The 21,846-nt window shown below is 41.4% G+C and overlaps 1 protein-coding gene across 5 annotated transcripts in view; it reads left to right on the top strand.

Annotated features, from left to right (window-relative positions):
* SAMD12 (sterile alpha motif domain containing 12) overlaps window positions 1–21,846 on the top strand; it is a 347,492-nt gene that overhangs the window by 28,471 nt on the left and 297,175 nt on the right. Inside the window, exons 1-2 of one of the 5 annotated variants that reach the window (XM_014533045.1) lie at window positions 8,461–8,554; window positions 10,557–10,735. In XM_014533045.1, the coding sequence (XP_014388531.1) occupies window positions 8,530–8,554; window positions 10,557–10,735 (204 nt within the window). In that variant the 5' untranslated portion in view covers window positions 8,461–8,529. Of the gene's footprint in view, window positions 1–8,460; window positions 8,555–10,556; window positions 10,736–21,846 lie in introns of those variants that run through there. The other 4 variants (XM_014533046.1, XM_014533047.1, XM_014533048.1 and 1 more) reach the window with 4 other exon arrangements.

Here is a 21,846-nt window from a genome sequence, read left to right as displayed (position 1 = left end):
CCTGTAGCGGCCTGAGGTGACCTCTCAAAATGGGTCGCTCGTCACTTGACCCAGAAAAACCCACAGAATTATGCAAGTCAAGAGGTTCAAATCTTCTTGTTCACTTTAAGAACACTTGTGAAACCGCCCAGGCCATCAAGGGTATGCATATCCGAAAAGCCACCGAGCTTCTGAAGGATGTCACTTTACAGAAGCAGTGTGTGCCATTCCGTTGTTACAATGGTAGAGTCGGTAGGTGTGCCCAGGCTAAAGCGAGGTGCTGGTCACAGGGTCAGTGGCTCAAAACGAGTGCTGAGTTTTTGCTGCACCAGCTTAAAAATGCAGAGAAGAGTGCTGAACTTAAGGGTTTAGACATCGATTCTCTGGTTATTGAGCAGAGCTCACGGGTAGATTAACCCATAGTGAACTGTCCTTGACGCATGGAGATGATCTTACTGAAAAAGAGCAGATTGTTCCTAAATCAGAGAGGAGCTTGCACAGGAAAAAAAAAAGATATCCCAAAAGAAAGAGAAGAAACAAAAACTTTTGGCCCAGGAGTAAATCCAGCATAAAATAAATGCCAATAAAATAAATTACATGGCTACAATTTTGTTTAACATTTTTTAAAATTGCCCTAGCTGGTTTGACTCAATGGATAGAGCATTGGCCCATGGGCTGAAGGATTCAATTCTGGTCAAGAGCACATACCTCAATTGCAGGCTTATTCCCTGGCCCTGGTTGGGGTGTGTGCAAAAGGCAACCAATTGATGTGTCTCTCTCACATCATTGTTTCTCTCTGTCTCTCTCGTTACCTTCCACTCTCTAAAAATCAATGGAAAAATATCCTCGAGTGAGGCTTAACAAAAAAATTTTAAATTGATGCCAATTATTCCTCCATTATCACGGAGGAGGGCAATAGGATAAAATGGAAGATTGATGTTCATGAAACAGGTGCTGTCAGGTATTTTTATGTGCTATCTTTATCAACACAATAAAAAAGTGAGGATTAATAATGTATTATTAGTATCCCCATTTTATGGAAAAGAGGTGATATTGTCCATGCATAAGTACACTCAGCAGGAAAGGGGTAGAGCTTGGACTTGAATTGCTGTGTCGTTGCCTCTTGGGTGGGGGAGAGGGAAGTGGATGAAAACACGTCATTCAAGAATCACTCATAAACTCTTTCTAAAAGTAATGGAAGCATATCTAGTATCTCTATTTAATTGTTTTTGTTACATTTTTAAATTATTTTCTACAGAATGGAAAGCACATATTTCAAGTGTTCAGTTCATTGAGGTTTGATACTTGACAGTATTGTATAACCAAAGCAAGATGTGGAGTATTTCCATTTCCAAGAAAGTTTCCCTTACCCTTTCCTTTATCTCTTCCATTATGCTGTTGAGCCATCCACTGAGCTTTTTATTTCACTTATTGTATTTTTCAGTTACTGTATTTGTTTTAGTTCTAACATTTCCATTTGGTTCTTCTTTGTCTTCTATTTCTTTGGTGAGACTTTCTATTTCTTGGCTGAGGTTTTCTTTTTAAAAAAAAACTCCTGTCAGTTGTAATTGCTTTTTTATTATGACTGCTATAAATCCTTTGTCAGATAATTCTGTCTCCTCTGACATCTTGGTGTTGCCATTTATTGATTACCTTTGCTCATTCCATTTGAGATCCTCCCGGTTCTTCATTATGAGTGATTTTTAAATTAAAATTTAGATATTTCATGTCACAAATCTCTGGACCTTTAATCTTCAGTTTTCACTGGCTTGGCTTTCTTTAACACCACTCTAGCCCAATGGAGTTAGAAATCCAGGTGCCCCGCTCTGCCTCAGTTGGTACCTGGGCGGAGGGGCCTGTTATCACTTGGTGATGGAGAAAGTCATCAGGTTCCTCTGACACCACCTCAGGACGGAGGAAGTCCTGTCTCCATGCATTACCTCAGCTGACACTGCAGGGATGAACAGGTGGCCTTATTAACCAGATGACAGAGGTAAAAATCTCCTTATGCGGCCTTCTGTGACAACCAGCTCCTAGGGAGTCTCAAGGTCCTTATCGCCTAGAGAGGGTAGAAGTCTAGGCTTTCCACTCAGCCTTCACTCAGTGGTTGGGTCATATTCTTTTTTGTGATGTTTGAGCAGAGCGGTTTTTGTCTAAACTTTATCTAGCCAGGCTGCCCTTCTCATGGTCCTTTGGCTAGAGAGGGCAGGCTTTTGTTGGCTTGTTTCTGTTCTGTGCCCTGTGGCATTTCTAGATTGTGGGCTGTGTCAGCTCCAAGCCTAGAATAGATGAGGCAAAAAGAAAGCCCAAGGAATTTACCACCATATTATTCCTTGGCTTCCAAGCTCTCTTGATGTCTTCCTTCTTTTACCTTTCAAAGTCATTTTTGTGTTATGTATAATGTCCAGCATTTTTATTTGTCCTCAGTAAGGTAAATTAAGAAGAGCATGTCTATTAATTTCTCAGAAGCATTGAAGAGGTACTACTTTATATTTAAAAATAAAGGCTATACAAAAACTTAGAGTAGATCACCTATAGTAAGTAAAGGAAAATATTGTTCTATAAAATCTCCAATTCATATACATAGATATAGATGTTTGGGGGCACTGGTTCACAATGGAATCTGGTTCAGATAGTATCATAGTTAAAAATGACTTAAGGTCACCTGTGTAGTTCACTTATGTGACACCTGAATCCTGTCTAAAATTTCATAGAAACTCTAAATATATCCACTTTCGTATTCTCTTCATGAATGTTTGTGTGCCTTAGGGAGAACCTTTCCCCAACTCTCCTGAGGTTGCAGTAGGTAAGTTCAGCATTATTTTACTTTCTGCTATACTTAGATTATCTAGTCCAGATATCATGGGCAGGAAGGGTGAGTATCAGCTGTAGTGATTACTCTTAAGCAGACTTTGGGGAATGAGGAGCTCTGATAGCAAACTGTGACAAAGATAAAATTGTCTCTGTAAACACCAGACCAGAGTGAGTGTGCTTCACGTGGCACAGAAATGCAGTGTTGTGACACAGATGCACGTGGTCTGAACATCTGGCTGGGACAGTCATCCAGGCCCAGCTCCAGTGCCCACACAATGGTCGTCAGGACTGCCATCTGGTAAACGGGTGAGGATGATAGATGTGCTATTTTGGGGTCCAACTCTTCACATTCATGTATTTCTTCCCGTCTTCTCATTGGCATTTGAATCCAATTAAATAGAGTAACTCATCTCCATTAATGAAACCCATATTTGGAGAAAGACTTAAGGGTATATTTTATATGAGAGAGGTATACAACATGGGCTAGGAATTTTATCTCTAGCTAGAAGCAAGACATACCCATGAAACTGTAAACAGTGTATCTCAGTTCTAATAGCTAATAATGGGATTGGAATATATGTATTTCTAAGGGCATTCATTCATTTAATAACATTTATTGGGTGCTGAGTATGTACAACTGTTGAGTCGTTGCGGGCACACGGACACACAGGACCATCTGCTCAGCAGAAAGCAGTCAGGTAAATCAGTTTCAGGACAGCTCTACGGTTCTGTGATTTAACATGTTCTTGGTGAATTACACAATTAGATTGGAAGCAACTTTTAGTTGCCCTTTTGAAAAAGAGATGTACATGCTCATAAGAAGGAAATGGCAGTGAGTAGGACTGAATCAGGCTCTTTTCAACATACTTCAGCCCATTCTGTAAGCAGTGACTGAGCACCTACTGTAGGTTAGTCACTTGGCTAGAGGCTGGGTTTGTAAAGCTTAGTCAGAAGTAGTCACTTGCTTCAGGGGGTTCCCAGCCATAAACTAGGCAGACATGTTTGTAAATATTTGCAGTACATGGTACACACACACACACACACACACACAGGACATATCTTCTAGTAAGAAAAAGGTGATTGTCAACATTGCTTAGGAGGCAATAATGGGTGCAAAATCAGTTAAAGCTCCATAGTAGAAAGGAGAGAGCCTTTGCTATTTCCTGAAAAGTTATCCACAAAAATAGGAAAATGTATATTCTGTACAAAGATGAATTCTGGCGAAGCAGAGAAGCACAGAACATCTCAGGAGCTGCGAGCAGTTTCTGTGTGATGGTGGAAGCCTCAGTGCAGGGCCCAGCGCAGCCTCCAGACCGGTAGGAGTGTTTGCACCCTGTCTCTGTGTGTAGAGAAGCTCAGGATAAAGGGGCCTTCAACTTGAATGAGGCTCCATCTCTTGTTTCACTGCAGGGAGAGTGGGGTGTGGGTGGGGATCAAAAGGACTTCACGGGAAGCTGGGTGACTTCTTGGCAAATAAGAGACACTCATTCCCCCGAATGGATGCAGCAACACCAGCACATCTTATTTCTCTTCTCACATCATCTTGAGGAGACAAAATGAGGCCTGGAACTCCGGGATAGTCTGTGACCTAAGGCATGTGAGAATGGGATCCCTGCGAGGTCCGGGTCAGGTCCAGGAGGGCCAGGCTCCCTTCCAGCAGTTGAAGATGCTCTCTGCCCAGCAGGCTGGGACTGGTTGTGAGAACACGCCCTTCCCGGGGAAATTTTAAAGGACTCTGTTGAGCTGTCATTATTACCATTTTTTTTAACAAGTTCTTACTGAAAATCACAGTGAGATTATCGATAAACTCTCAAAACTTGAAACAAAGAAAATATCTTTGGAACTTCTCTTCTCACTTATGGAGGCTGTAGAGGGATGAAATGCATGGGTGTAGAGTTTTTATTTAGTTATTGTATTTTATTGTAGAATAAACATAACATAAAATTGACTATTTTAACCATGTTTAAGTGTGGGATTCAGTGGCATTGAGCACATTCACACTGTTGGATCACTCCTGTCCATCTCCAGAACTTTTTCATCATCCCAAACAGGGCCACTGCACTAAGCAATATGCCCCCATCTCGCTCTCCTCCAGCCCCTGGTCACCACTGATTTGCCTTCTGTCTCCATGAATGTGGCCAGTCTAAGTATTTCATATAAGTAGGATCATACAATATATTTGTCCTTTTGTGCCCGGCTTATTTTACTTAGTGTAATGTCTATAAGGTTCAGCATGTGTCAGACCTTCATTCCTTTTTAAGACAGAATAATATTCCACTGGATGTACCATCTTTTTTTTATCCAAGTATATGTCGATGGACATTTGGGGTTATTTCCACCTTTTGGCTTATTATGAATAATGCCTATGAACATGGGTGTGCAAATATCTCTTTGAGTCTCTCCTTTCAATTCTTTTGTTGAGTGGCTGGGTCAAATGGTAAATTCTAGGTTTAACTTTTTAAAAAAAATTTTTGTATTGATTTTTAAAGAGAGAGGAAGGAAGAGGGATAGAAATATTGATGAGGAAAGAAATCATTGATTGGCTACCTCCTGCACACCCCCTTACTGGGGATTGAGCCCACAACCCAGGCATGTGCCTCGATAGGGAATTGAACTCTGACCTCTTGGTTCCTGGGTCAGTGCTCAACCACTGAGCAACACTGGCCAGGCTAGGTATAACTTTTTGAGGGATCACCGGACACTTTTCCGCAGCAGTTGCACCATTTTTATGTTCACACCTGCAATGCATAAGGTTGGAATTTCACACATGAAAAAGAGTTGGTGCCTTCAAATGGCAGCTCAAAACAATGCTAAAACATGTGCATTTGCAGTGAAACATTTTCCTGTTAAATGTAAAAGCAATATTTAAGAAGTCTGTTTTGGTTTTCAGCTCTTCATTTTGAAGTGCTCAGTATCAGCAGCATCGACATTAGAGTGACTGCACTTTAGGTAGAGACAGCAAGCAGCTTGGAGTGTCTGTTCAATAAAGATAAAGACATGAGACTGTTCGGGAAGATCAGGGGAACATGAAGAGGGTCTCTAAGCCGACTTGTGAGCTGCAGGGGCCCTTAAATGGAGTAAATAACTTTATTGAAAACAAGAGGGATATTGATGAAGACGGAAAAGAGAAAACCAACTGGGGCACCTTTTACATGATGTGCAAAGAAAAGGCAGTCGCAGCTTGCAAGAGGGCATTTGAAAGTTGCTTGATATATAAATATTAGGGACATGAAATTTCAGGGAAAACAAAGCAAAGGCTGTCAGAAATGGTTTTAAATAAACAAAAGCAAGCACAGAAACCTAAATCAACTCCTAGGTTTGCAGGTTAGGCAGGAACAGCTATGGAGGATTAAAATATTTGTGTGAGGAAGGTGGCTACGTGTGTAGAAAATCAAAATACCGCATTCTGCCTCATGTTTATAGATTCCTTACATTTTGAATGCTAGGTATTTACTAGCAGGGAATAGTTTCCCTCAGACTTAAAGGCATGGTTGTGAGGAAAAAAAGAGGAGATGGCTGGTTCATTCAGCAGCTGAACAAATGTTTCTTAGATGTCTACTATGTGCCAGGTTCTGGACGGAGGGGTGGCGGTCACGGAGATGAATGAGACCTGGAGCCTATGTGGAGGAACTTGCAGTTGTGGTGGGCAGGGCAGACAGATCAACTAGGTAGACATCCTCAATACAGCCAGGAGGTCAAGCTCCAGGATACTGTGTGCATGGAGGCCTGGGGCTTCTCACTCTGGGAGCCAGTGACCCCTAGAAGAAGCGGTCTGACCTGACACATGGGCTGAGGAGGAGCTAGCCTCCCAAAGAAGGAAGTGGGATTCAGGGGGAGTAGAACTCTTTCTAGGAGGAAGGACCTGCTTGAGCAAAGGTGAAGGATGTATTAGGATCTGATTTGGTGGGGAAGTGATGGGGAGGGAGGACAGGAGGTCCTAGAAGCTGCCAGCAACTCAGTGGTATTGCTAAGCCATGAATCGCAAGACAGGAAGAAGTCAGGGATCAGGCCAGAGAGAAAGATTTATTTTTCTTTTCCTCATTAATGCTTAAATCCATCCCACATCAATCCCCCACCTCCCCCCATGAGCACACCATTTTTAAGTAATCACAATTTTAGTTTTATAGGTGATGGAGTGTTCAGTGTAAGTAGGCTGTTCTTTGGAGTTGGGGAAGCTTGTGCTCTCATGGGCTTTGTCCTCTTTCTACCACGGCCTGAATTAGGCATTGTGGTTGTGTCTCCAGCACCCATTTTGTTCCTGCCTTGTTGAGTAGCAGCAGTGAAGTTTTGGGAATTGCCTTTAGCTGAAGGTTGGCTGGTTTAAGGGTGATCCTATCTCTACTGAAAAGTTTCAGTTCACTAATGGGCGTGTGATTCACGAGAACAGAAGGAAGTTCGGAGGAAAGAATGACCAACCAAGCTGTTTCTTTTGCTAGATGAGAACCAGAAGTTTGTAGCTCGATGTGCCCTGAGGGGACCTAGGCTATGGGTAAAGGTCACATTATGGATAGCAGAATGGAGAGATTTAAACATGTACATCAGAGTCCTCAATGACCCTGTTGAACTGTGAAATAGCTAACTCTGAGCTTTTGTCATTACTGAACTTCCTGTCCCAAAAGCTAATAAAGTGTCTTATTATTTAATTCATTTTGGGTTTGTTCATCTGAAACTTGAAATTATCTGCATCCTAAATGATACTTGATCATTGTAATCTTCAGCAGACACCTGTATGACTTTTTGTGAAAGTCTTTGAGCCTCATTTTTATCTGTGAAATGAATGTAATTATGTCTCACAGTGTTTCATGAAGGTTATTTGAGATCCGGCACAAAGCCTAAGGGCGGAGCCATGGACTAATATATGTTGAGTGCCTACTACATACCACATAATAGTCTGATCCTTAGTTTTAGGAACATTAGGGACTAGAAGAGAAATATATGGATAATTTCATATAAAGTGGTATAAAGTGACATGCATATGGACCGTTGTACAATTGGTTTCAGATCATCCAACATTTGTTGAATACTACTTGTTCCAGGCACATGATCTAACATGGGGTGGAGGCAGGGATGGGCTGAGAAAGGGGATTATGGGAAGGCATATCCGAAGAAGTGGTATTTAAACCAAAACCTGAAGGATGAGTGGGAGTCAGGTGAAGAATGGGAAAGATCATTTCAGGCAAAGAAACTTGGACAAAGTCCAGGAGGTGTGAAAGAACTTGGTGTGTTTAAGGAATGTGTGGTCAGAGTGGAGTGAACAAGGAATAACATGGTGGGAGATGAAGGTGGAAAGGGAAAAAGAGGAGAGGTAATGCAGGGCCTTGTTGGCCATGTTAAAAGTTTCTAATGTTCTAGGTAGAAGAGAAAGCCATTAGAAAGATTGAAGCAGGAGAGTCTCATGATCTGGCCTATGCACTTTTTCAGTGAGATGTCAGGATTTGAGTGGGCAAGAGCAGTTGGGCTAGAGAAGTGGATGGGTTTGAGCAGCATTTGGGTTAGTGCTTACGGAATCTGCTGATAGATGGAAGGGATGTGAATCATGGGGAGAGTGAGGTCAAGAATGACTCTTGAGTTTCTGTGTGAGTAACTGGAGATGACTGGAAAACATGCATTGTTTTCATAGGAAAACCAAGGTTCAGTTCTGAACATGTTAATTTTATGATATCTGTGATACTTTGAAATTGGGAAGTTGAGTAACAGTTTTACTTATTTCTGAACATCACAAGAAGACTTTCTAGGATGGAGTTGAATGTTGAAGTCACTGGTATGTTGATTTTATCAAAAGTGAAGGGAATGAGTTGAGGGAATGGAAGGTGGGAGGAGGACACCTTAGCTCACTTTGTCTGGGAAGCCTTCTCTCACCTCTCAGGTGAAAAATATTTAGAAGCCCCTTAAAGAGAAAAGGAAGCCCTGACCTGGATGGGGAGCTGAGTAAAGGAAGAATTTTTAGAATCATAGAAGTTGGTTGAAGGGGAATAATGATGAGAAAGGGCGAAACTGAAGATAATTGGCTAAAATGAATTTATCAGTGAAGTAGAACCCTGAAGGGGATGGAGTGTGTGTGTGTGGTGGGTGGTGGTGGTGGTGGGGGGGGCGAGGGTGATTTAAGGTCATGGCTTTAAATCCTCTTGACACCCAGGGAAGGACTTAAGGATGGGAATTTAACTAATTTTGAAGGTTGGGGATGCAGGAAGGTGAGATAACTTCCTACTAGAAACCTCAAAATACACGTAAGCCATGTGTGTGCATATACACACCCACACACCCCACATCCCTGGTCATGCATGGGGGTCATTTAGGTAGAATGCATGGCTCCCATAACATTCCCTATTTCTTTGGTAATTGTGTGTACATAGGAGGTGCTCAGTAAGAATTTATTGACTAAGTATGCCCAGGAAATGGGCTTTACATTTGATTTATGGGGATATTGATGTCAGAGAACATGGAAAGATACGTAAAATTAGAAGCCATTAGACTTGACTCCCTTGCACCTTCCACTCTGCTTTTCTTGTCTTCCATGTAGTAGTTATCACTCTGTTTTATTTATTTATTGATTGATTGATTGATTGATTGATATTGAATTTATTGATGACATTGGTTAATAAAATTGTATAGGTTTCAGGTTACAAATCTATAATACATCATCTGTATATTGTATTTGTGTGTTTACCACCCCATGTCAAATCTCCTTCCATCACCATTTATCCCCTCTTCACCCTCTGCTACCCTCTTTCCCTTTGGCAATCACCATACTGTTGTCTATATCTGTGAGTTTTGCTTTTTTTCCTTTGATTAATCCCTTCACCCTTCTCACCCAGCCTCTAAACCCCTCCCCTCTGACAGCTGTCCGTCTGTTCTCTGTATCCATGAGCCTGTCTTCACTTTGTTAGGTCATTTTGTTCATCAGATTCCACCTATGAGTGAGATCATGTGATACTTGTCTTTCTCTGACTGGCCTATTTCACTTAGCATAATACTCTCCAGGTCTATGCATGATGTCAAGAAAGGTAAGATTTCCTTCTTCCTTACAGCTGACTAGTATTCTATTGTGTAAATGAACCACAGCTTTTTTATCTACTCATCTACAGGTGGACACTTGGGCTGCTTCCAAATCTTGGCTATTACAAATAATGCTGCAATAAACATGGGGTGGATATCATCTTTTCAAATTAGTGTGTCAGGTTTTAAAATCACTAGGTCACTGTCTTTCACCTGCTTTTTCACTTAGATTGTGAGTTATCTGATGTAACAACCGTCATATATCCTGCATCCATGTTTCCAGAATCATGGGCTGACATGTAGTAACTACTTAATAAATATTTGTTGAGTGAATGCATGAGGGTGGTGAGCTTGAATGGACACTTGAAACAGAGAAGACTCAGAAGGGGGCAGAATGAGCACTTTTTCAGATAAAGGAAGAGCTATCAGCTAATTTGCAAGGGTTGAAATAATTAAACGTGTGGGATTCGCTAACGAAGTTGCCTGATTTGGTATTCTGGTGTGCAGTGTGATGATCAGTAACTTGCTGAAGGTCCAACAACTTGGAACTGATGATTTCTGGATTTGCACTTTTGTCTTTCTGACTTCAGGGTTTCCCACCCAACAACACTCCTTCCTCCCCAAATTCCTTCCCATAGTTACCAGACCACCGCTCAACTCGCTGAAGCCTTGTCTCTTCCCACTTAGGCCAGCTGAAATATTGTCTGCCCCAGACACCTTCTTCACATGATTTGTTTTCTGAGTTATATTTTTTCCCTCTTGCCTAGCTCTCCACTGCGGTTTGAATCCACGGGGTATTGATCATCCTGCTCATACTGAAGGCATTAAACTGCAAATTGAAGGTGAAGGTGTTGAGTCTCAACCCATTAAAAACAAACATTTCCAGAAGGTGCTTGACCAAAAAGGAACCCCCAAGCGACTGCAGGCAGAAGCTGAGACGGCTAAGGTAAGCAATAACCCGATACATTAAGGAGACTCTGAAACTGCAGCGTTGCTGCTCTGTGGTCAAGCCACAAAGAACTGATGGTGCTCTCACTAATCACAATTGTCCCTTCAGTTTAACGAACACTGCTTCTGGATTATAATAATCATAAATGAAAATATTGACTGCCTCCCCATTGGTGTGAAATCAAAACACAGTTGTGGTCAATCTCATAGCATGAGATTCTGAGTATGGTAGAGAATGGGCTATAGTGAAGACCGCCTTGAACTTAAAGCTGAAAGATTTGTTTGCCAGGCTCAGATTTATCATTTTATGATGTTGGGCAAGTCGTGTGACTTTCCAAGCCTCAGAGTCTTTATCTATAGAGAGTGTATCATAAAAGCTGCCTCCCTCATCAGGTTGAGCAGATGAAATAATACAGTGTGTCTGAAAGTATTTTGTAAAAGGCCCAGTTGGCTGCATGAGTATTGAGGGATTTTTGCTGACAAGCACTGTTAATAACTGACATTGGAAAATAATTTTTACTTGATTGGGGTGAGGGAGACCTATGTGGGTTTAGCTTAGTCCACTTGTACTTCTGTAACAAAACCCTTTGACTGGATGGCTTGTAAACAATTAAAATTTATTTCTCACAGTTTTGGAGACTGGAAAGTTTAAGATCAAGGTGCCACCTGTTTCAGTGTCTGGTGAGGGCCCACTTCCTGGTTAATAGATAGCTGTCATCTTATTGTGTCCTCACATGGTGGAAAGGGACATGGAGCTGCCTGGGGTCTCTTTTGTAAAGGCACAAATCCCATTCATGGGGGCCCCACCCTTGTTATCTAAGCACTTACCAAAGGCCCCACCTCCTAATACCATCACATTGGCAGTTAGGTTTCAACATGGATTTTAGGGGAATGTAGACATTCAGTCTCTAGCAGTCTTTATGTGGGAACATGAGTGTGGTAATATTTAAAGTGGGGAAGGGACGAGAAGGGCAGGTTACTGCACAGCATGTATAGCATATTCCTGTTGATGTAAAAATGCCTTTCACTGCATAAGGGCATCACTGAGTCTGAAAGAGTTTACTCCACAATTTGAGCAGCAGTTTATATCTGGAATTGAGATTACGGAGAAAACGTTTTCTTTGAGTTTTTCCCCCCTTAAAAATGCATTCTTTTAAGAATGGTATTTATTTTAAGTCTTTTACAGATTGCCCTATTAACTTAGTAGCTCAACTATGGCTTTTCCTGTTTGGTGGGTCATATTCTGCCTTTTACGGTGCTGTATTTCCTCCCATGGCTTCATATTCTTGCTGGTATGTTATTGGCCAAGGGAGAAAGTTATCTTGGGGACTCTGAATGGTGGTGAAAGCCATTTGATTAGGTGTCTTTTGGTATTTGTGCTGCTGAAGCGAGCACTGATGAGGCGTTTTATGCCTGTCTCTTCCTGAATCTTTTGGGATGGAACATCTTTGACCAGGTGTTACATAATGTTTCAATTTGACATTCTGTCTCTTGGCTACTGACTGACTATGCAAATCAGGTTCCTTCCTTTGCACTTTCCCATTTGCAGGCTTCACACTGGGAACTTGGTCCCCACTCCCTACCATGCCTGTGGGCTCTAGCCATGTTGGGCTTTGAAACCAATCAATCCTTAGCATGTCAACTGTTCCAACCGGCACAGTGAGCTTTGTGCCTTCTCACTGCTGTGCTTTCCTGGTGTCTAGAGATTTCTCTTCCTTGATTTTAAGCATGGTATTATATACATTAAAAATATTTTGTTAGTGTCTTTTAAGTTTTGAGAGCCTCAGGGAGGGTTTGTAGCTTGAGCCTAATCTAGCATCTTGATCTTGAAACTTGTATTACTTTGAACACTTAAAAATGTATCCCTCTATATCTACAGGGTGGAACAAAAATAGGTTAACAGTTTTTCATATGGAAAAATAATATAACAATTAATAAGTAATAATACAAGAATAAATTCTGTGTTTTGTGTACTCACAACTGTAAACCTTCTTTTGCCCCACCTTGTATATCCATTCTGGGAAGAATCACCCTTTTTGTCTCTCTCTTAGAATGTGGCTTTGGCCCCAGTTCCTCAAAAGGCTAGAATCCTAATTCTGGAAGGAGGTTGTCTGTGCCACCAGCTGCCTCCAGCTCTCATAGACCAAAGGCAAAGCAATGGAGAACCAGGCTCACTTTTAAGCCTTTCAATCTAGTTGGGGGAAAAAATTGATCCAATTGAAATGCTGATATGCAAAGGTTATTTACCAATATAAGTCCTAAATGCCTATGAACACTTGGGAATCCAGAGAGCGTGTGCACCATTCCACAAGTTCTAGATGCAAAACTGTGTTAACTTAGCTTACTGGTGGGTACAAGGCAAGAGAGATAGGAGGTATAGCAGGTTCATCTAATTGGGAGGCACAGAAGTTATGAAGGTACAGCTCCCCCCCCCCCCCCCAGGGGCATGTACAACTACCCCAGATGAGAGCCAAAGTAGGAATGAGTCTCCTTGACACAGAGAAGGCACAGCCTCTGTTTTCCATCAATCTCTATTTATCTTTCCAGTCATGGAGGCCTGAAGGCAACTCACAGCTCCCAAAAGACCAGATGTAGTTCCAAAGAAATAGCCCTGTGATAGACTGAGGTCCTTCTTGGATTGGCCCAGGCCTGAGGTTAATGAGCCCTTTCCTCACAGAGGAAGTAGGGATGGGGCTTGCAGTAAAGGTAGAACTTGACCTGTGTTGTGAGATATGGATACAGTTCAAATACACAGCAACAGGAATGGAAGGTGCCCTTAGTAATGAAGTCTGAGTACCTTGAGCTGGGGTATGGCAGCAGACATCCTCAGTTGTGCTCAGCAGTCAAGGTTCCTGTTGTAGAAACAGGATGGAACGGTATGTTGGAGCCAAGTTGTATGGGATGTGAATGTTAGAATGAGGAACATGGATTTATTTTCTACCAAAACAGGGCACTGTCCAATATGGAAGCCACTAGCCATGTGTGGCTAGTTAATTGTATTAAAATAGAATAAAATGAAAAAGTGAATTTCCTTGGTCATCCTAGCCAGATTTCAAGTGGTCAGTTGCCACGTGTGTCTAGGGCAGCCGTGGGCAAACTACGGCCTGCAGGCCGGATCCGGCCCGTTTGAAATGAATAAAACTAAAAAAAAAAAAGACCGTACTCTTTTATGTAATGATGTTTACTTTGAATTTATATTAGTTCACACAAACACTCCATCCATGCTTTTGTTCCGGCCCTCAGGTCCAGTTTAAGAACCCATTGTGGCCCTCGAGTCAAAAAGTTTGCCCACCCCTGGTCTAGGGGCTACTGTTTTGGATAGCATAGACAGGGAACATCACAGAAAGTTCTGGACAGCGCTGTTCTGACCTTTGGGAAGCCATTGATGGTCTCTGGTATGGGAGCAAGATGAAAAAAGGAAAATGGTGTGGTGTTAACATTCTCCCTGACCCTTGTCCTTGGTCCTTGGAGGACATGTGCCTCAGGCATAAGAAAAATGTCAAAGTAAGAGTCTGCTTTGAAAGTGATATTTCTAAATGCTCTAAAGGCTGGAATTTGAGTTTCCACAGCTATTTGGAAGGTGACTATCAGCAGGAAGTACCCTGGTGGTTCCTCAGCTTGGAATGCTGGGATCTGTCCTTATACGTGGCCTAAAGACAGTCTTGGGAAGTTAGAAAATCTAGACTTCTAGATTTTATTTTCTTTGTTCTCACAAGGAAACTTACCCTTTCTATGTTTTTATCTGTAAAATACAAGTTTCATAAGGTTACACCTTTTTTTCCCCTTGCGAGCAATTTGCCAGAGCCTGTAAAGTGGTGAGTCAGAACGACAGTCAAGAGTCTCCCTGGCTTTTTGAGGGTGGCTTTTGCATGTCCCTTGTGTATGTGAGACTGCCCCCTACCTTTTGTTTATAAAATTTGTATCCCAGTTTTATTGCTGAGAAAATAAGGAATTTAGATGCCTTGCTTAGTTTCTCACTGACAACTAGAGGAAGATGAATTTCAGATCAGAATCTAAGTCTCATGACTCCAAATCCAGGCATTTCTCATTCCCTTAACATTAAATGTACAAATGATTTATTTATTTGAAAAGAAAATGTAAGCTGTTCTCCTGAGAATCTGGCCTACTAGGCAAAGAACAGGTTAGAACGCTGCGTGTCGCCTTTCTAACTCGAAGAGAAACACGAAAAATCGTGATTGCTGTATTATATAATGGAGAAGCCATGCCAGCATCTGAAACAGTGAATAATGGCCCGTGTTTGGCTTTGGGATGCATCATGCAAATCTTTGGCAGCAGATGGCCTTTTCTCATTAGGCTAATATTAGATTTAGTTTGTATTCATTTGGCACAGAGTTAAAGGAGCCGGCCTGGAACCTGGTGCTGGAGGCAGGAGGAGGAGAAAGCCTGGTGCTTTGGATAAGCCACAGGCCGATAAATGAGAGTTGACTGGAGGGCAGCTTGTAACAATGAGCAGGAAGCATTACTCTGGGATTTGAACAGAAAGCTAAAAGAGTTTTGACTTGGGTTAAAAGATGAAGGGTGGGTTGTACTTAACCTTGATCAAATTACATTGCTCAGCTGTATCTGAGAAGGTCTGTGGCAGTTTGGGGATAAAATGATCTAATTCTTGGCTATCTGTGTTGCTTGGCTCGGGGCGCAAGTGTCTCTCCAAAAAAAGCTGCCAACCCAATATAATGTCACTAATGCTATGAAAGGACATAATGCACGGGTAACATAATGAGCACACGCTTTGTTAGGAATTGTCAGAAGGGTCAGGACAAGTAAGGCAAGACCGAATGACATCATGCTATGTGAATGCCAAGGCCCCAGCACACATACGCTGGGCACTTGGGAAGATCTCAGCGAAAATTACAGCAAACCCATGTTTGAGAAGGTAAGCATTTATTGCTAAAGAGTTGAGCTCTGAAAAGGGTTTCAGTAAGTAGGGTGTATTTGAGCCATAGTTTTGTGGTATAGTCAACAAAGAAAGGAACTTTAGCATTCTTCTGACCTTTTATAATTTGTTTTATAGATAAGGGCACTGAGACTAAGATGAGATGAAATGGCTTTTCCAAGATCTTGACACCTAGAACTTAGTTCTTCTAACTCATGGCTAGCGCTTTCCACTCTATTACGCGGTCAAATCTATACAAAACAACAAGTGTTTGAAGCCATTTGGTTAATTCGACTTTTCTGGTGAATTAAGACTGAGGTGTATGCCACTTAAGAATGCAAAATGGATAGTGGGCCCTAGCCAGTTTGGCTCAGAGGATAGAGCATTGGCTTGTGGACCAAAAGGTCCCGGATTCAATTCCAGTCAAGGGCATGTACCTTGTTTGCAGGCTCCTCCCCACCCGGGCCCTGGTCCCGGCATATGCAGGAGGCAACCAATCGATGTTTCTCTTACATCGATGTGTTTCTCTGTCTTTTCTTCTCTCTTCCACTCTCTCTAAAAGATCAATGGAAAAATATCCTCGAGTGTGGATTAACAAAACAGACAAACAACAAAAATGGAAAGTGGTTGGTGTTCAAGGAAATGGAGCCCCTAACAGTGGGTGGATCGGAGCACAGGTACAATTCCATTGACAGTTTTGACACCTCAAAAACAGGCCTCCAGAGAAAAGGGCATTTGAGTTCTAGGGAAGACTTATCTGGCAGCACTCTGCCCAAATGCTTCCCCAGCCCGAAACTCTGAAGATCAGTAGGGAAACCTTCCATCCATGTGGCAGCAGTTAAAGAGGCCCCCAAAGGGGTCGCGACCCACAGGTTGAGAACCCCTGATTTAGAATGACATTCTATGTATTAGTTATTGCCAGTATCAACCAAGCATGAGAGGGTAAAGTTGATAATGGTGTTTGATTAAATGCACAAATGCCTAAAACAAAAAAATTTAAAAGATTGACCAAATTTATTCCTTTGCTGAGCATTCATTGAGCAGGAGCCCAAGCACGTAGTAGTCTCTAGAACAGCAGTTCTCAACCTGTGGGTCGTGACCCCTTTGGGGGTCAAACGACCCTTTCACAGCGGTCGCCTAAGACCATCGGAAAACCCATGTATAATTACATATTGTTTTTGTGATTAATCACTATGCTTTAATTATGTTCAATTTGTAACAATGAAATTGGGGGTCACCACAACATGAGGAACTGTATTAAAGGGTTGTGGCATTAGGGAGGTTGAGAAACACTGGCCTACACCAAGCATGTCAAACTCATGGCCCAGCCCACAATGAATTTTTTTGTGGCCCAGCCAATATAACGGTATGTAAGAAATATTTTAATAAAAATTTTGTAATTTAATTTTTACAATATCTTGTTATACATAATTATTAATAATGAACTACAATGTTCGCTAATGACTGATTACTATAATCGTGTTGCATTCATTTCCCTTATGCGCCTTAAGTGCAGGCGCACCATTTCTCTCCACTAATACTAGCAGCGAATATTTTAGCAGCTGATTGCTACATCATTAGTCTTGTACTGACTTTTTTGGTGTGCGCAACAGGAAATATTTCGCTTTCAGAGAACAAGAAAAATAGGTTTATTTGCGTTATGCTTATTAATTTGTGCAGTTTTTCAGTGTCTGATAAGTTACTGTTCAAGAAAAAAATATTATTTTTATTAAAATGTTCTATTATTTTATGTTAATGATTACTCATTTATTTCAGCCCTTTGTATTCAGCGTGTCTTTATCGAAATAAACCTGTTTCTATGAAAATTGAAGCTTTTTTTTTTTTTGCGACCCACATAAACTTAAACCTTGTTTATTTGGCCCATGTTAGCCTTTGAGTTTGACATGTTTGGCCTACACCAATAGCTAGAGGGCTGATGACAGTTCCTGGTGAGAGCATTTTAGCTAAATAAATAGTCATCATCTCAAAACACGCAGTTTCCACACACACTATAAGATCTTCTTTATAAAATGAACATTGTTTAGTAAGGTTTTCAAGTAAGTATTTGCCTTGCTTTTCCCCAAGTCCTACATGGTAGTTGCTATTGAACTGTGACTACTTGGACTCAGGTGTCCCCTTAGAACAGATTTGCAGAGATTTTCTGTAAAAAGGCAGATGGTAAATGGCTCTCCATAGTGGTTGTCACATCACTTTTCCCACATGACTTCGAGGAAGTAGATGCATTTCATTGAGATAGTAAGTAGTGAATCTGTGACTTTGATGCATGCCTGCATAGCTTCACAATTCTGTATCACCTCTGCTGTGTCTCAGCTGATGGGAAGTCTAGACAGCTTGACTTTAGATGCTGCACACCCAGTGTTAGGGAGAATTGTGGGGATGTCTGGGAGGTGGGGGGGTACTTCAAATCATTGTAAAGGAACACCCTACCTTCTCTTCTTCTCTGTGAATACACACATATCCATAGCTGATGGTCTGTTTGGGTTTAAGTTGCCAAGAGTTTATGACTGCAAAGGAAAAACAAAACAAAACATGGTCATGAGTAATAAATCATTTAAAATTGCCCTGGTATCACTCATATATTGAGAAAGAAAAAGATTTTGTAATATTGATTGAACTGGAAAAAGAGTATTCCATCATGAACAAATATCCAAATGGTAATTCTTTTGTTCTTCTTGGATTATTCATCAGCAGGTCATGTTGGTTCATTCTACCCCCACTGTGTATTCTGGAATCTATGCAAGTTTCACATTCACAGACATCACGAGGGTCCACCTCACCATCTCTTCTCCCACAGACCTCATCAGTAGCCTCTTACCCGGCTTCCACCTCACTCTTGCCCTCCTGTGATCCATTCTACACACAATAATCTTGAATCAGAGGATGCTATTCACCTGCTTAGTGTTCTTGATGGTTTTTCAGGCTCTAAAAGTAAACTCCAGATCTATTATCACAATTGTGAAGAACCCATGACATTTGGGCCCTGCTTACCTTCCCAGCCTTGCCTCATACCAGGCTCTCTTTTCATTGTCTGAGCTCCAGACTTACTTGCCTTTCTGTCTCTTGAATACACCAAGGTCATTCTCTCTTGAGAGCACTGGCAGATTCCCATGATCTCACCCCATTTTCTTGAAGTCAAAAACTTGAGGGAAATGGAAAGCAACAGCTTTTCCTTACATGATGAGGATCAAACCACCAAGTACCAATCAAATCAAACATTATTTCCAGGGCTGTATGAATTAGAAATAGTTTTCAAATGTCACTTTCATACATAACCCTAAATATATGCTATCATAGCTTGGGCTGCTGTACAACATACCATAGACTGCATGGCTTAAACAACAGAAGTATAGTTACGACAGTTCTAGGATGCTGGGAAGCCCAAGATCAAGGTACCAGCCCATTTGTTTCAGGTGATGGCCCTCTTCCTATAGATGGTCACCTCTGGCTTTGTCCTCATATAGTGGTGAGAGATTGAGCTTGGTTCTCTTCCTCATCTTAAAAGGGCACTAATCATATCATGGAGAACCCACCCTCGTGACTTCCTCTCATCTTAATTATCTCCCAAAGACCCCATCTCCAAATACTATCACATTCAACATATGAATCTCTGGGGGCACAAACCATCCATAAAGTATACCAAATACGTGTTTTGGCCAAATGGCTGAGCGTTAAATCACTGTTAGGCTGAAGTTCAATATCATCATCATATACTGAAAGTCTGGCCTACAAGAATACACCTGTAATATTAATAAGGATGCCTACTTATTAAAACTTAATTAAAATTATACCAGTCAGATTTTTTAATGGCATTATAGTGCAGGGGTAATAATCTCTCAGAGCTGTCAGTTCCTGTGGTTTTTATATTGTACGTTTACCATGTTAAAAATATGCTCACTGTCAACTGAGGTCAGTGAAGGAGCAACAGATGTATTTTGTCAAACTCTGCCACTACAGGATCATGCTAATGGTGATATCCCACACCCGGCCCCCCACCCTCCCAAAGTCATGAAGTCTTCTTCCTCTCTAATAATAAATAAAGACTTCAACTCTTGAACTTGCCATCTTGATTCCAAAGTCATGATTCAATTCTATTGAAGCAATCCCATAAATTAAAGCTTTGGGCTGTACTGAAACCAGATGCTTTTTAACAATTCTCAAAATCAAGCTAAATTTTGCTGCCCTCTCTTGTGATTTCCTTCTTTGTTTTAAAGCAATGCTTTCACAATATTAAACGGAAAACATGATTCTCGCTTCAGCAGCCAGAATGACCTTGTTAACGTGCGAGCCAGATCATGTTGTTCCTCTGCTCAGACTCCTCTAATCACTCCCCATTTTCCTCAAATGAAAAGCCAAAGTCCTTCCAGTGCCCTACCAGGATCTGCTCTCCTGGCGAGTCACACAATGTCCTCTGCTACAGTCTTCCATGCTCAGGCTGCTCCAGGATTAAAACTAGGTATCTTCCCACCTCAGAGCCTTTGCACTGGTTGTTCCCTCTGCCTGCAATTCCCTTTCCTCAGGATGCACAAGGGGCACTCCATCTTCTTCAGATCTTTCCTCAGTGAGGCTTACGTGGACTATACTATTTAAATAATGGCATCTTCCCCAATGCGCCTGATCCCTTGGCTCGTTCTGTTATTCTCCTCCCCAACCCCCCAAAACCACTGACCACTTTCTAACGGTATATTATTTCCTTGTTATGTTTATTATTGTGTTATGCCCTCATCCACTAGATCAGGGGTTCTCAAACTTTTTAAACAGGGGGCCAGTTCACTGTCCCTCAGACCATTGGAGGGCCGGACTATAGTTTAAAAAAAAACTATGAACAAATTCCTATGCACACTGCACATATCTTATTTTGAAGTGAAAAAACAAAACAGGAACAAATACAATATTTGTATTTGCATGTGGCCCGCGGGCCGTAGTTTGAGGACCCCTGCACTAGATTGTAAACTCCACAAGGACTGGAACCTGCTGTGTTCAATGACGTATCCTTAAGACTCAAACCATGCTTTGTACCTTGTAGAGGCTCAACTCTTTGTTTAAATGAAGTCTTGTAATAATCAGTATGCATGTAATCTTCACCTAGCCAGTGGACTTAGTATATAAAGCAAACCAAGATAATTTCACTCTCTAAGTTACATCTACAATGCCCACTTTTCTTGGAAAGGGAATTTTTATATAGTGACAGTAAACCCAGAGGACATCTCTATTTGTGTTACTAATAGTTCTACAATGATCAGGTAAGTAAATAACCTGTGTGCTCAAATAATCATTAATTGCACACAACTTCAGAGTTGCCAAAAATATAGTTGAAAGGCATTTGGCTCCTTGGACTGCCAGAAACCAAGGTTGAAGCCAAATCCTAATAGCCGATTTTTGTCCCAGTGCCACAACCAAAGCTGAGCTTCAGTGCCTCCTCGTTCTTTATGTGATTACTCTGTTTAATTTTAAATGTTCACATGTCTAACTTGCACATTGTGTAATCTGCTTTTTGGGGAAATCTGATACCAGCCTTTTTCCATGTTGTACTAAATAGAAAAAGAATGGTTAACCGTACACATGCCCAGATAATAGAAACCTCTTGGGTCAGTAACAGGCCAGAACTGTAACAAAAGGAAGAAAGGGAGGCATCAGAAGTTGGATTTGTTATCAAGCAGAATGTTTTGATCGAGGATATGTGATTTCACTGTTTTGCTTTATCTTCAAAATACATAGTAAAAAGTCGTGCTCTGCCACTATATCATCTGTTGCTAATTTCTTGACTTATCTCTGCCTCAATGTCCCTCTGTCCAGTAGGGAATAATCACAGTATCTACTTCATTGGATGATGTTAGGATGGTTGGAGAGCATACTAGTATACATGACATGCTTAAAACAGCTCTTGGCATATAGTAGGCACAATATAAGTCTCCTACTATGGTTATTCTTAATATCATAATTACCCTCAGAAAACATTTTGGCAAGATAGAGAAAAGAATATTCTATCCCTCCCTCCCTGTCTCCCTCTCCCTTCCTCTCTCTCTCTCTCTCTAAAAAAAAATCAATAAAAGAACATATTTTAAATGTGAAAAATGCAGTCATGCCAAAAGCTGGGAACAAGAACACTTCATGGACTGAGTCAGCTTGCTCCAAAACCCTGCAGTAGGGAAGACTACATCCTTCTTAGGAAGAACAGGAAGAAGACCACTGTGGCA

The sequence above is a fragment of the Myotis brandtii genome, unplaced genomic scaffold (genome assembly GCF_000412655.1).
Source record: "Myotis brandtii unplaced genomic scaffold, ASM41265v1 scaffold931, whole genome shotgun sequence".
NCBI lineage: Eukaryota > Metazoa > Chordata > Mammalia > Chiroptera > Vespertilionidae > Myotis > Myotis brandtii.
The sequence above is the reverse complement of the archived record's forward strand: the minus strand, read 5'-3'. Positions and strand labels throughout refer to the sequence as shown.